At 49.4% G+C, this 15,209-nt stretch overlaps 1 protein-coding gene across 1 annotated transcript; it reads right to left on the bottom strand.

The window, feature by feature from the left end:
* Positions 1 to 9,001: 9,001 nt before the first annotated feature.
* Positions 9,002 to 10,681, bottom strand: NEUROG1 (neurogenin 1). The gene has a single exon (XM_003266406.3). It carries the CDS (start codon positions 10,411 to 10,413, stop codon positions 9,700 to 9,702), a length of 714 nt encoding a protein of 237 aa, XP_003266454.2. The 5' UTR covers positions 10,414 to 10,681; the 3' UTR covers positions 9,002 to 9,699.
* Positions 10,682 to 15,209: the final 4,528 nt, after the last annotated feature.

The raw sequence follows: 15,209 nt of genomic DNA, 5'->3' as shown, positions 1-15,209 counted from the left end.
GGCTCCAATCCTAGATTTCCCTTTCACACTGCCCTAGCAGAAGTTTTCCATGAGGGCTCTGTCCCTGCAGCAAACTTCTGCCTGGACATTCAGGTGTTTCTGTACATCCTCTGATCCTCTAGGTGGAGGTTTCCAAACCTCAATTCTTGACTTCTGTGCACCCACAGGCTCAACACCACGTGGAAGCCACCAAGGCTTGCACCCTCTGAAGTAATGGCCTGAGCTGTACCTTAGCCCCTTTTAGCCACGGCTGGAGTGAAGCAGCTGGGACGCAGGGCACCATGTCCTGAGGCTGCACAGAGCAGGTGGTGACCTGGGCCCAGCTCACAAAACCATTTTTCCTTCCTAGGCCTCTGAGCCTGTGATGAGAGGGGCTGCTGTGAAGGTCTCTGACATGGCCTGGAGACATTTTCCCCATTGTCTTGGTGATTAACATTTGCCTCCTCATTACTTATGCAAATTTCTGCAGCAAGCTCGAGTTTCTCCCCAGAAAATGGGTTTTTCTTTTCTATTGCATGGTCAGGCTGCAAATTTTCCAAACTTTTATGCTCTGCTTCCTCATGAATGCTTTTCTGCTTAGAAATTTCTTCTGCCAAATACCCTAAATCATCTCTCTCAAGTTCAAATTCCACAAATCCCTAGGGCAGGGGCAAAAAGCTGCCTCTCAGTCTCTTTGCTAAAGCATAGCAAGAATGACCTTTACTCCGGTTCCTGAAAAGTTCCTCGTCTCCATCTGAGACCACCTTAGCCTGGAGTTCATTGTCCATATCACTGTCAGCATTTTGGTCAAAGCCATTCAACAAGTCTCTAGGACATTCAGGTGTCCAAACTTTCCACATTTTCCTATCTTCTTCTGAGCCCTCCAAACTGTTCCAACCTCTGGCTGTTATCCAGTTCCAAAGTCGCTTCCACATTTTCAGGTATCTTTATAGCAGTGCCCTACTCCTGGTACCAATTTACTGTATTAGTCCGTTCTCACACTGCTATGAAAAACTGCCTGAGACTAGGTAATTTATAAAGGAAAGAGCTTTAATTAACTCACAGTTCTGCATGGCTGGGGAGGTCTCAGGAGACTTACAATAATGGTGGAATGGGAACCAAACGTGTCCTTCTTCACATGGCAGCGGGAGAGAGAAGTGCCAAGTTAAGGGGGGAAAAGCCCCTTATAAAACCATCATATCTCATGAGAACTCAGTCACTATCACAAGAACAGCACGGGGGAACCTCCCCCATGATCTAATCACATCCCATGAGGTTTCACCCCTAACATATGGAGATTACAATTTGGACTACAAATCAAGATGAGATTTTGAGTGGGGACACAGCCAAAGCATATCAAGTGCACCATAGGCTTCCAATCCCCTTAGCAGTGGACTGTTACTATGTTCTTTCATTGGAGTGGGATGAGGGGGATGCAAGAGGTTTTTTGTTTTTTTTCTGTTCTCCCTCAGCTTTCAACTATTCTTGGCTGCCTGTGCTCCAGGGGGGTATCTCTATCTATCTATACTCTTGTTCCTCTTCCAGGACTAGACTGATGTTTCTTATTACTCAATGTCAGGCTCATAACAGCATCCAGCCTCAGTCTTTGGCAAGTCCTATGCATCTTGGTTTCATAATTGAAGATTTCCAGCACCATACCTGCCTGGCAGGCAAACCCTATCTTGGTTGTTCTGAGGAAGGAAGGAATTTCCTTTTTCTCTCCCTTCAGAGTAGCAGACTTTGTTTGGTATTGGTACAGGATCCTTACCCTTCCCCCAGGAAATAGGGTGTTTGCCTCTACTTCTCCTCTAGCAGCAATTGATCTTTGCCTTTGTCCTGAGGTTGGGATTATTTCCTACACCTCTACAAGAAGCAGGTGGATTTCATTTCTATTTCTCTATAGAACCAATAGGTATATGCCTATATTCTAGGGAAGATAGTTCCCCTTCTTCAGTGGCTTGATGTGTCTGCTTAAAGGATAGAAGTCTCTGGGAAAATGAGTGGGGTTTGCACCGCATGAATAATGGCATATAAGTTCTGGGGACTATTAGAGGTCTTAGGGGGCTTGGAGCTGCCTCTTCGGCTTAAGAAACCTGAAGTCCCTTAGAAACTGACATGTTCACAGTGTGTGCAATAATCAGGAAGGTGACTGAGTGTGATAAGAGCCCAGAGGAAGTTGGAATGACCAAGTCTGCTTAGGATATCTGAGGAGGCTTCACAGAGGAGATGGCATTGGAGCTGCAGTTAGAAGGATGAGTGAGGGCCTAGGGATAGCCAGATATGAGACAAGTGGGTAGAAGACACACAGTCATGAAAGGCCCTGCTGTGTTTGGTGGGTGGTGAGAGGGCTCTGTGGTCCAGGCCTAGGTGATATGGAGGGGGTGGGTGAGTATACAAGCCAAGGCACCTGGATTTAGTTCTAGGAAGAGCCAGGTTTAGTTATGTGGTACAGCATGTTTTGATCAGATTTCTTTGAGGAAAACACTATGAATAGATTTCAGATATGGACTATCTTGTTTTTTTGAATCTCCCAGAAGCAGAACCTGAGATGAGGAATTGAGCAGGTAGTTCTCATCTGGGGCTGAAGCTGAAGGGGTGGCAATACAGTTTGGATGTTTGTCCCCTCCAAATCTCAGATTGAAATATAATCCCCAGTGTTGGAGGTGGGGTCTGGTGGGAGGTGTTTTGATCATGGGGGTGGAGCCGTCATGAATGTCTTGATGCTGTCCTCATAGTAATGAGAGCATTCTCGCTCTGAGTTCATGTGAGATCTGGTTGTTTAAAAGCGTGTGGCACCTCCTCCTCGCTCTCTTGCTCACGCTCTCTTTTGTTCTCTCTCTCACCACGTGATGGGTCTGCTGCCGCTTTGCCTTCTGCCTTGAATTAAAACTCCCTGAGGCTTCACCAGAAACCGAGCAGATGCTGGTGCCATGCTTTGTGTCCAGCCTGCAGAACTGTGAGCCAATTAAACCTCTTTGCATTATAAGTTATCCAGCCTCAGGTATTCCTTTATGGTGATGCAAAATAAACTGACACAGGTGGCCAATTTCTCAGTCCTGCTGTCCTCATGCAGAAAGCAGAGTCTGGAGAAAGCAGAGGTGGAGACAAAGACAAACTGTACAAATGCAAGGAAAGCATCTGCTTGGATGTGGCATAGCTTATGTGCACTCACAATCCATTGGCCAAAGCCAGTCCCATTACCAAGGCCAAAGTCACTGGGACAGGAAGGACTATCAGCCTACATAGGAGTGCACAGTAAAAGTGGGGGAAGGAACCAACAATTGTGAACAATAGTACAATCTACCAAGCTCATATGCTGGCTATGCAGGAGGTGTTCAGTTTGTGTCAGGATGAGTTTAACCTAATAGAAGCAAGCAGCATACGATTAAGGGCCAAGAACAGTTCTTTAGACAGAGCGAAGATCAAATTTGAGTCAATGAAACAGTGTATACTCTGGCTCTCCTCTTTTGCTTGTATCTCAGAGACTTGAGACCACTTTGGCATAAACTGGATGCATGTTTCCCCTTACTCGCAAGACCAGAAGATGACATCTGTCAATGACACAGTGGTCTTCATCTGAATAAGACAGTGACCTTAGAAGACAAACAGTACCCTGCCAAAAAGGATGGCATAAGCTCAGCCATCTGAAACTCCAATATCTAGTTTTACCATCCTGCCTTCAGGGTTGCCTGGCTTCTGGCCATCAGCCCACTAAGCAGCAGGTAAACTCAGTGCTTGAGCTGAGAGTTTGTCCTGAGCCTCTCTGGGAAGTGACAGCTCCTAAAGAGAGATATACTTAGGCATATTACTGGCTTATGGCCATTGCAGGCAACTGGTAAAACTTACCAGGAGCATCTTCTATGCTAAAATCTTCACCATTGGTCTCTTTGGTGTTGAACTTTGTGGCCTTGATTCCCTGCTTGGCTGAAGTTGGAGCAACTGCATACATATTTTCTAAAAAAAATGTCTAGGACTGACTGGTAAAAATGTATGGGGTTTTCTAGAGAGATGTGGATTTGTGGAGACTGATTTTTCACAAGAGGATGCCACCAGGTTCTTAGCTCTGTTGGTTCTGCAAACTGATACCACAGGTCTTTGCCAGAGAACTCACCCCTAAACCCTCTCAGGCTAGTTCTCTTCTACCTAAGTGAGAGGAGTAGGGTGAATGTGCCTTTTTCCTCATTCAGCCAAAGGCCCTAGAATGGCAGCTGTGGCCCTGCCTCCTGCTATGATCCAGCTTACTCCTGGGTTACACTGGGGCTTGAAGCTAAGCCCCAGCTTTTCACCCAGCTGCACTTCATTTTTATTCCTTGAGAGATAATTGAAACCGCAGCAGGAGCACTGAAGCCAGTTTCCCTAGGTTCAAATCCCAGCTTCATGAGTTACTAGCCATGTTATCTTAGGCAAGTTCTTTGACTGTGCCTCACTTCCCTCATCTGTAAAATGAAGATAATTATATTATCAACCTCATGGGTGGAAGAATTAAATAAGTTACTATGTTCTCATGATAGTGAGTAAGTCTCATGAGATCTGATAGTATGAGGAGGAGTTTTCCTGCACAAGCTCTCTCTGTGCCTGCTGCCATCCATGTAAGACATGACTTGCTCCTCCTTGCTTTCTGCTATGATTGTGAGGCTTCCCAGCCACATGAAATGTAAGTCCAAATAAACCTCTTTTTTAAAAAAAAAAATTGCCCAGTCTCAGGTATGTCTTTATCAGCAGTGTGAAAACAGACTAATACAGACCCTGAAACTCATGTTTCTTTGTTTTAGGTACTGAAATGAGCATTTCAGGCAAAATTACCCATTTGCAGAGGACTTTCTGGGATAGGTTCTGTATCCACATTGCTCCTAATTCAAATCCTTGAAGCCATCCTTGATTCTTCTATTTCTTTCATGCTCAAAAACAAATCCTAGTGTTTCTACCTTCAAAGTGTGTCCTGGTTCTGATCACTTTTCATTAGCTTTACACTATGTACTCCTTTCTTCAGGACTAATGGTCAGATGCTTAGTTAGGTCCCTGATTCTGCCCTGGCCTCAGCATCTATCATCCATATAACAATCAGTATGGCCTTTAAAAATATAAGGTAATTCATAGCACACCTTTGTTTTCAGCCCTCCAATCACCTTGAGAAAAAACCTGAAGTCCTTATAATAGTTTACAAGGCTCACTGTGATTTGACTGTGCACCCCATCTGTATTAGTCAGTTTTCATGCTGCTGATAATGACATAGCTGAGATTGGGCTTACAGTTCCATGTGGCTGGGGAAGCCTCACAATCATGGCAGAAGGCAAGGAGGAGCAAGTCATGTCTTACATAGATGGCGGCAGGCAAAGAGAGGGAGCTTGTGCGGGGGAACTCCTCTTTTTGAAACCATCAGATCTCATGAGACTTATTCACTATCATGAGAATGGAAAAGACTTGCCCCCGTGATTCAATTACCTCCCACCCAGTCCCTCCCACAACATGTGGGAATTCAAGAAGAGATTTGGGTGGGGACACAGCTAAATGATATCACCATCTCTCTGTCCATCCTTGCCCGTGGCATGCCCTCTGTTCCAGCCATGTCAGCCTCCTTGCTGCCCCTCTAATACACTGCATGGCCAGAGCTTTCCCCTTGCTGGGCCTTCTCCCCGGGATGCTCCCCTCAGCCGAGATATTGGATGACTTCCCCACTCCCTGTCTTCATCCAGTCCTTTGCTTAAATGTAACCACATTCAAAGACCTTCCTTGACTACCTTTTCTAAAAGAGCAACCATTCTCCCACTCTGGCATTCCAGAGTCATCTTCTTTTACTTTATTTTTTCTCCTCAGAACTTACCACAATCTTTCACAAATTTATTTTGCCTTTCCCCACTAGAATGAAAGCTCCTTTGGGCCAAGAACTTTGTCTGTCTTGGTTACTCCAGTGCCTAGAAAGGTGCTCAGCACATAGTAGGGGCTTGATAAAGAGTCATTAAAGAAATAAGAGAATGGGTGGAATCTTTATTTTACTAGTTCATCCTAATCTTCCCTTCCCTGCTTTCACAAAGGCTTGGAAGCAGTGTATACAAATATATATATTGGCTGGGTGTGGTGGCTCACACCTGTAATCCCAGCACTTTGGGAGGCCGAAGGAGGTGGATCACCCGAGGTCAGGAGTTCAAGACTAGCCTGGCCAATATGGTGAAACACTGTCTCTACTAAAAGTACAAAAAATTAGCTGAGCATGGTGGTACGCATCTGTAAACCCAGCTACTTGGGTGGGTGAGGCAGGAGAATTGCTTGAACCCAGGAAGCAGAGGTTGCAGTGAGCCAAGCTCATGCCATTGCACTCCAGCCTGGGCAACAGAGTGAGATTCTGTCTCAAAAACAAAAGCAAAAGCAAATAAATACATACGTTAAACCAGGGCAAAAATAAATGTAGAGATAAAGGTAGAGAATGAAGAAGCCTTCTGAGGTGTCTCCTGGTTGCTTAGTGGAAGACTATGTGGAGGATAGAGACATGTCTGGCAGCAGGGAGGTCTATGTTCTATCATCGTTTAGGATATTTTAGTAACCTGCCTGCTCTTCTCTTACTCCCACCCCACCCCCAATGCCCTACCCCACCCCCTACCTCCACAGGTTCCTGTGGATGAATGAGAGTTTGCTGCAGGAAGAAAGAGGTCCCTGAGGTGGGGATAAGCATTTTTAATCACTTTTCTTCTTTCCCCCTATTTGAGAACTCCATGAGCTGCACATATATGCTTACTTCCTTAGAAGAATAGTATTAACTGGCGGGAGTAGAGATGCCCCCACCAACGATGTTGTTAAAGACTTTTCTTTTTGGAAAGGTGCTCTGGGTCCTGGAAAGGTGGTCTGGGTCGTACATCTTGAGTTGTGAGCCTATTGTGACAACAAACTTGAGGATACGGTTTGCTATGTTCAGTCTCAGTGGTAAATGTCTTCCCCCCGCTTCCAGTGCTGCACATATGCAGCTGTATGAGGCAAAGCTCCTGCTCCAGCTGTTTGCCAGTGCTTTCCCCTAGGATCCTGGACAAGAATCACGACACAATCTGTTGTTCTCTTCCCCTGTCCCAGACACGTGTGCCAATGTTACGACTGGACTCTCCATAGGAGACTTGCCCTTCTTGAGTCTGGCCTGTGCCCTTCAGAAAGCTAGAGCGAGTCACTTCCAAGCATCCTATGCATGGGAGAGCAGAGAATCTGATGCAGACCATTTTGCTGTTTGCGCTAGGAAAACAGAAGACACAAAGCTAGTCAAGTGAATCAATTCTGAGACAGACAATAGAGTGAGACCCTGGGCTGGGTTATTTTAGAGACACAACTTTTTCCTTGGAGCTTTTAGCAGAAGAGATTTGAAGATTTTCTTGAATGACTTTGTCTCTCTGGGGGCGATTAGAGAAAGCATTCAATTTCCAGAATCTTCTGCAAAGTAGCCTTTGTATCTGAAGGAGGGTGCCTTGCCAATGGCTGGGCTTAGTGATGCCTTCAGGGACCTAGTGTATGGATCTGTGGATCCAACTCATCACGATAACATGTGAGGAGGGAAAATGCTTCCATAAGTAGAACCTGCTATCAGTGACTGTACTCTGGCCCTCTGCTTCTAGGTGCCTCCTAAACAAATATATTTTCTCTATAAATATCATTCACTGTATCAGCTTTGTGTTCAGGACACATTTTCCTGAACCCATTCCCATCTTCCCCTGTACCCTTGCCACTAAATCACTATATTCATGAAAAGAAGAATCCAGTGGAAAAAAAGATCTTTTTTTTTTTGACACAGGGTCTCACTCTGTCATCCAGGTTGGAATGCAGTGGTGCCATCAGGGCTCACTGCAGCCTCTACCTCCCTGGGCTCAGGTGATCCTCCCTCCTCAGCCTACTGGGTAGCTGGGACCACAGGTGCACACCACCACGCTGGCAAACTTTTCCATGTTGTCCACAGTAGTCTTGAACTCCTGAGCTCAAGTGATCCACATACCTGGGCCTCCCAAAGTGCTGGGATTACAGACATGAGCCACCGTTCCTGGCCGAGATCTGGTCTTAACAACGTACGGTAACTTGTGAGCTGAGGAAATAGTAAAAGCACTTTAGGAACTACCTCTTGTAATTACCCACATTCTAAAATTTTAAAACAAAAACTGCTACTAGCTGATGCTGTTAGCTAATTGTCAGACAACAGACAAACACACTGCAGCCAGAAAAATCCCCACTGAGTTTGGGCAGCTGATGTCTCTGGCATCAAATGAAAGCTTTAGCTATTGCCCCTGAGGCCTGGCTGAGCAAGCCCTGCACCCCAGCCCTCCCTCTGTGTGCCCCCCCTTCCCTACCACTATGGGCCACAGCGGGTGTTAAGTGTGTGTGTGTGTGTGTGTGTGTGTGTGTGTGTGTTGGGGGGATGGGAGTTGAGGGGAATGCAGGCACCCTAGCTCACAATCTTAGGCAGCTACACACCCCACTCAGGACACCACACCAGCATGATTCATCCCACACCTCACAGCCAGGGTGAACTCAGCCTCAATGGACAACAATTTGGAGGCATTGTTTACAAATTAATTTCCCCCTCTAAATAGGCTGTTATAAGAGCGGACCCTTCTGCTTGCCTAGCCTAGGCCCACCTGTCACTGGGACTTCCTAACCAGTGGTCACACTGTATTGATCTTTTTAATCCCCTCTCTTTGAAACACAGAGCCAGCTGATGTGGAGCTCCTCAAAAGAAAGACTCTCCCACTGCCTCTACCTCAACAGGTAGCTGCGGATCCGGGGCTAATTCCCTACTAAAAAGTCTTAATTGGCTTATGGGGAGCCTGAAAGATCTCCCTTGTGTTTACAAGGTGAATGGAATGATAGATCCCAAATGCGCTAGTCTGTCTTTATCCGTTTCTTGGTGGAAATCAGGTGCGTTTTATTTTTTAATTGTTTTTGAAACAGGAACGGAGGCTTTGGAGGTGAGTGGGATAGTGTTTCACTTTAGTGGTTGAGCCACCAGGGAAAAGCAAGAAAAGCCCCAGAGACACTAATATTAGGCAAGAAACTTGGCGACTTATTTTTAGTTTTTATTTACATGAAGCGTCTGCAGTACAAAAATGTAAACTTTGATAGCTCATAATAGAATAAACTCTTTACGTACAAAAATACATTTTCATATGAATGAAGCATCTCGAATAAATTAAAGTACTCTCCAGCCCTGTGCCTGAATAGCTAAGCAAGAGTCTCCAGTTCTTCCTAGAGCGAGCCTGCAGTGGTGGGGGTCGGGATCCATAATACATGAAGCCCATTCCTTGTCTCTGCTTTTTAAGCCTTTTCATTGTATTGTCAGCCGGCTCAAACCGAATTTTCATGCTCGTTTTTCTTCATTAGAGTTCTACAAATTGTAAAATTGACTTTTCACCTCGTCTTCAGGGGCTGATCTGTCCCTTTTCTAAATCACACTGAAGTGGTGGCTGGGGTCAGTTCTGAGCCAGTCACAAAGGAGGTTTTGTGGAGTTCAGAAAGTGCAAAAGGAAAGGCCGTCTAGGGGCGGGCAGGAGGGGCGCTGGGCTGAGGGCCGGAGAAACAGACGAAGAGGCAGCCGCCGCGAGGGTGCGGCGACCTAACAAGCGGCTCAGGTATCCCCGACTGCTTTAAAGCTCCCGCTTCCTCCCTCCGCCTGGAGAGGGGGTTCCGAGGCGGCAGCTGGGGCCCCATCTATTGCCTGCTGACTAGGGGAGGGGGAAAGTAACGGTGTCTACAAAGGGCCTAGTGGTAAGGGATGAAACAGGGCGTTGTGTGGAGCAAGTCTTTGGGCAGGCTTGGGAAGGAGAAAACAGGGTCGCCGGGGCCGTAGGTGAAGTCTTCGGAGGCGGCGGGGCTACTGGGGTCAGAGAGCGGGGAGGCGGCGGCGGCACCTGAGCCCCAGGACTCCGCGTCGCTGGCGGGGCTTGGGGGACCGGGCAGGCAGGGGACGCACTGCGGCGGCAGGAGGCGCTCCCGGCCACCGCCTCCGGGCAGCCCTTGATCCGCCAGGCGCAGTGTCTCGGCCAGAGCCCAGATGTAGTTGTAGGCGAAGCGCAGCGTCTCGATTTTGGTGAGCTTGGTGTCGTCGGGGAATGAGGGCAGCACGCTGCGCAGTGCGTCCAGCGCCGCGTTCAAGTTGTGCATGCGGTTGCGCTCGCGATCGTTGGCCTTGACGCGCCGGCTCCTGCGCAGCGAGTGCAGCAGAGCCTCGGAGCGGACCCGCGTCCGGCCGCGGCGCCGCCGCCTCTCCTGCTCGTCGTCCTGTGCCCCTGGAACCTCAGACGCCCGGGAGATATTGGGCGCGCCCCTGCGGGCCGGCGCGGGCGGCCCTGAAGCGGAGGCTGCCTGTTGGAGTCTGGCACAGTCTTCCTCGTCGGTGAGGAAGCCGGACAGGTCACTGCCGCTGCTGCTGGCGCAGTCGAGGTCGGAGATGCAGGTCTCAAGGGGGGCTGGCATCTTTGCGCTGTGCAGGACCGACGGACAGATAGAAAGGCGCTCAGAGCGCTGCAGCCCGGACTGAGGGCAGGGCCGCCAGGGCGCACTTACGTTCCCAACAGCCTGGGGTTGTTACTCTGTGCCAGTTGCGGGCGCGAGAGCCTGGAAGGGTGCAGGGGCGCACGGGGAACTTGGCCTCGGCTCCTCGCCTCGCCTGCAGGGGCCACGCGCCCGGCCGGTCTCCTGAGTGATGTCGCCGGCGATCAGATCAGCTCGTGTGAGCACCGAATGTGGCACACGACTGGCCTCAGGACCCCTTAAGTACCCGGCGCAACAATGGGCGCCCCCCTCCCTTGCCACCTCCGCCCCCCACGGCAGCCCGGGTGAATGGAGCGAGGCGGCAGGTCATCCCCGTGCAGCGCCCGGGTATTTGCATAATTTATGCTGTCGGGAGGCCGCCATCGCCCCTCCCCCCACCCGGAGTGTGCCCGTAATTACCGCCGGCCAATCGGCGGCGTCTCGCGGCCCCGGGAGTCGGCTCGGGCTAAGCTGGCCAGGGAGTCTCCAGGCAGTGAAACGGAGGCGGGGGCGGCGGGCGATTAGCGACAGAGGCACGCTCCTCTCGGGGCGGGCTGGGCGCCCCTCGCTGGGGTGGGACGGGGAGGCGGGGCGCGAGCGCGAAAGTGTGAGCGGCCCAGTGAGTTGCGGAAACCTGGAGGGGACTTGGAGTTTGGGTTCGCATCCCCTCTCCAGCTGCTTAGTGGTCGCGTGACTTTGGACGAGTAATTTAACTTCCCTGAGCATTGCCTTCCCCATCTGTAAAATGAGACACAAGTTTACCCTATGGAGGATGATCAGAGATAATGTTTGTGGAACACTAAATGTGCAGCACCCGCTGAACAGGGTGAAAATCATTTTCAAATAGACTGGAGAGTGGCCATGCCAGAGGCACAGGGCGCAGGACAAGGATAAGTGTCGCTGCTCCGTTCAGGCTGATGAAGAAACGGGAAAGAATCTGTTGACCTTCATCTGGGGAGTGCGAAGAGGAGAGTGGAAAAGAGGATCAGGTGATTTCCCAGGTTGCCTCGAGTCTTAGTCTCAACCTTCCCTTCTTTCCCTTCCCTTCTCCACCCTCCTCCGCACCTCTGCCCCCAACAGTCACCTCAAGATTCTTAATATGAATTAATAATATGAGAATTTATATAAATAATAATATGAGAATATAATTATTAATATGAGAATTTCCTTTTCTTCGGCGTTCCTGAAACCTTGCCTGCCCCATGCCCGGAGAAATCCATTGCATACCGTCTCTTGGAGCCCTGCTTGCAGCCTCTGTGGCCCTCTTCAGGGCGAGCCAGCAAGGGGATCCAGCTCCCCTGGCCCAAGAGAGAGCCGGCCCCTGGAGGGCAGCAGGTGCACAGTGGAAACCCTTTCCTCCAAACCCCCTCCCACCTTCGGTGTCTTAAACTCACCTATTCCAGCAGGTCTTCCCTCTGCATGTCAGGAGTCACTTTAGTCACCCACACTCACCCAGGAGCCACAGGGGCCCAGACATCACCCAACTTTGTACTTGGAGGATAAATAGTAAGGAACAGCACTAGATTATAGGATAAGGGTATTAAAAACAAAATGAGCAGCTTTCAGCAAAGTGCCTGCTCCCCACCTGATATCCAGGTGGTAGCCTCAGGCTGGATGCCTGGCCTGCTGCCCTGGGAGCCTAGCTGACTCTTTGGGTTGGGGGGGATTGGCCCCTTTGAGAAAAGGGGCTGTGTAGTGGCAGTTCCCACCTCGACTCACTGACCAGCACTTGCCTTCTGGCTCAGGGGACTCTGCCCAGCTGTCCCCTTCCCCCACTGCACCCTGCACATCACTCAGGAAAGGGCAGTTGTTGGATGGATACCAGGGCTTCTCAAGAACTCAAGGGCTTCAAAGACTTGTGTAAACCAGCAGGAGCCCAGGGGTCCTCTCTCTGCCCCCCGCCTCTGTTTCTCTCCCTGTGTCAGCTTCCTTTCTTTGGAGTGCCACAACAAAATTCCACAAACTAGGGAGTTTAAGGCAACAGAAGTTCATTCTCTTACGGTTCAGGAGGCCAGAAGTCTGTAATCAAGGTTTTGGCAGGGATGGCTCCTTTTCGGAGGCTCTGAGAGAAAATCTGTGACATGCCTCTCTCGCAGCTTCTAGTGGTGGCTCCTGGCCATCTTGGCCATTCACTGATTGGCAGCTGTGTCACTCCAATCTCTGCCTCCTTTCTTCACATTGCCTTCCTCTCTGTGTCTTCTCCTTCTCTGTCTCTTGTAAGGACACTTGTTATTTGATTTAGGGCCCAGCTAATCCAGGATGATTTAATCTTGCAACCCTTGCCTTCGTTATATCTGCAAAGACGCTTATTCCAAATAAGGTCCCATTCTGAGGTTCTGGGTGGACATATCTTATGGAGGCCCACTATTTCAACCCACTACAACAAATGCTTTTCCAAATTCCTGAATGAGAGAATTGGTTTGGCCAGTGTTATTTTTTTGGCCGACAGGTACCTGAAGAGGTTTCCTGTTGAGAAATTTGAATGCATGAGAACCCCTTCCCCATTCCTAGCAATTAGGGTGTGGCCAAAAGATTTTAGTACAGGCAATTGGCTGCCCCATTTGCAATTTAGGCTCAGAGCTGGTGACAGTCCAGAGTTCACTTGTGTCATGGCAACAACCGGGGAAAGCCAGTGATCAGTGGTGGAAGAGGTGGCCAGGAACCAGTGGACATCCTGTCTGAACTCTTCCCAGGGCCTGCCCTGGTTCCGTCTGTTTTTGAGCCTGGTTCTCCAGCCTTCCCACTGACTGCATGAGCCCTCCCATAGTGGGCCTTTCGTTAGTGGGGCTTTTCTGCTTCAGATGGCCAGGATTAGTGTCTGTGGTTTCATAAATAAAACACCAAGTTAAATCCTCAGATTGCTGAAGCATAGAGAATTATCCTTGTATTATTTTGAAGTAATCCATTGGCTATGTTGATTGCCTGTCCTGGGCCAGGCACTGCGCTGGACACTGGGGTGATAGGGGTGATAAACTTGGCTGATGGGTATCATGGGCTCTGAGTCTTGCGAGCCAGGGTTCAGTGCCAGCAGAACCTTTGGAAATTATTAATCTATCCACTGCACCTCATACATGGGAAACTGAGGTGGGAGATGGGGAGGTCTTTTTTCCATATTACCCCAGGAATCGCTGGTGGTCAAACTAGGCCAGACTCAAGAGTCCTTTCAGCCCCTACTCTATGTTCTTCCATCACAATCAATCAACAAATATACATGGAGAATCTACTGCATGCTGCCCTGTGCCAGGTGCTCTGTGGAGTGTGAAGCAGGCCTATCGTCCTAAAGGAGAGGAGATGTAGCATTAGGACTAGAGAGGTGTCGAGGGCCTATTAAGGCAGCAGATCTGAAGAGTATTGTGCACCTCCTAAAAGGAAGCTTCTTGGCAGAGGGGGGACTCGCAAAGGCCTTGAAGGATGGGTGGGATGCGAATAGACAACTTAAGGAAAGAGAAGACTGGGGGTTACTATAGTGGCTGTGTGGGGCTGGTCTGGAGGATTAGGGCTTCTGGGTGAACCCAATGGAAAGAGGGTAAGGGGGCAGTTATGGTGGCCCTTGAATGGCCAGGGCAGCCTTCCTTGTTCCATTCCGTCTCCTCCTCTTGCTTCTCTCTCTGAGCAGGGCTGTTAAAATTGTTCTAGTCATTCACTGTACAAGGACATCCGGTAGAGGGGGCAAGTAAGGGCTGAAATCTAGCCTCTCTACCACCCGCCAAACCATGCACCCTGACATGGGCTACACCTGTCCAGAGAGGGCACCTTGTCAAATATGTCCAGACGCATCTTATGAGCTAGCAGTAGGTCTGTGCCTTCTCCTGCCATGCTTCACTCCTTTTCCTGAACCTTAGAGAGCTGAGCAGGCAAGCATCCAAGCCTTGCCCTGCCTGCTCCTGGCTCTTGGGTAGGGCACGTCGTGGCTCCTTCTTGGGCTGTCAGTGCCTACCCCATGTGCTTTTTATAAGTGCATCTGCAGGGGGCCCTCCTATAAGTGATCTGCTGAGGATGGAACTGAGCCCTGGCAGGATGAGAATGAAGGGGCAGCTTAAGAGGCCCAGAGCCTCTCCTCAAGAGAAAAAGGCCAGGCCACAGTTAGAAGGATGCTCATGCTTGCCAGGGAAGATGAAAGTTGCTCCTGCCCCTTGAAGCCTTCTAAGCCTAGTACATGAGTGTACCCTCATTCTCAGAGTACAATAGAACGTGATGTGGGCATGTAATAAATCCAACCACAGCAGGCGCCGCTGTGGTGAGCACCGCACCAGGTGTTCTGCCTGATGTGTGAGACATCCAGCTGCCAATCTGCTGGGGGGCTGGGGAGGATAGCCAGATGTTCCAAGGTGGGGCAGATGTTCCAAGGGACTAAGGATTAAGCTGGAGCTTCTTACACTGTGGTCACCTGGGGTAGTAGTGATGGTGGGGGTCCCCACCCCATACCCCTGGAATCAGAATCTCTGGAGCACATGCTAAAGTCACTATTGACTGATACCTAGAGCCAATTTATTCACACTAGAATAGATATTTTGCATTAGCAACCACCCTCCTATCCTGTGCTTGCCTCAGCTCTTGAAGCAGGTCAAGTACATTTATGTGACAGCTAAGATGAGCTCCAAGGGCACACCTGTTCCAGGCAGCCCTAGGGATCTGACTCAAGACTCTGGTGGGACCAGCAGGGAGGTGATTTTACTTCATCATCAAGAAGGCCTTTCTGGCATCAACACACTGATGAAGAAACAGTTTTCTTGAGAGAT

The sequence above is a fragment of the Nomascus leucogenys genome, chromosome 2 (genome assembly GCF_006542625.1).
Source record: "Nomascus leucogenys isolate Asia chromosome 2, Asia_NLE_v1, whole genome shotgun sequence".
Taxonomy (NCBI): Eukaryota; Metazoa; Chordata; class Mammalia; order Primates; family Hylobatidae; genus Nomascus; species Nomascus leucogenys.
Note: the sequence above shows the minus strand (reverse complement) of the source record. Positions and strands in the feature narration are given on the sequence as shown.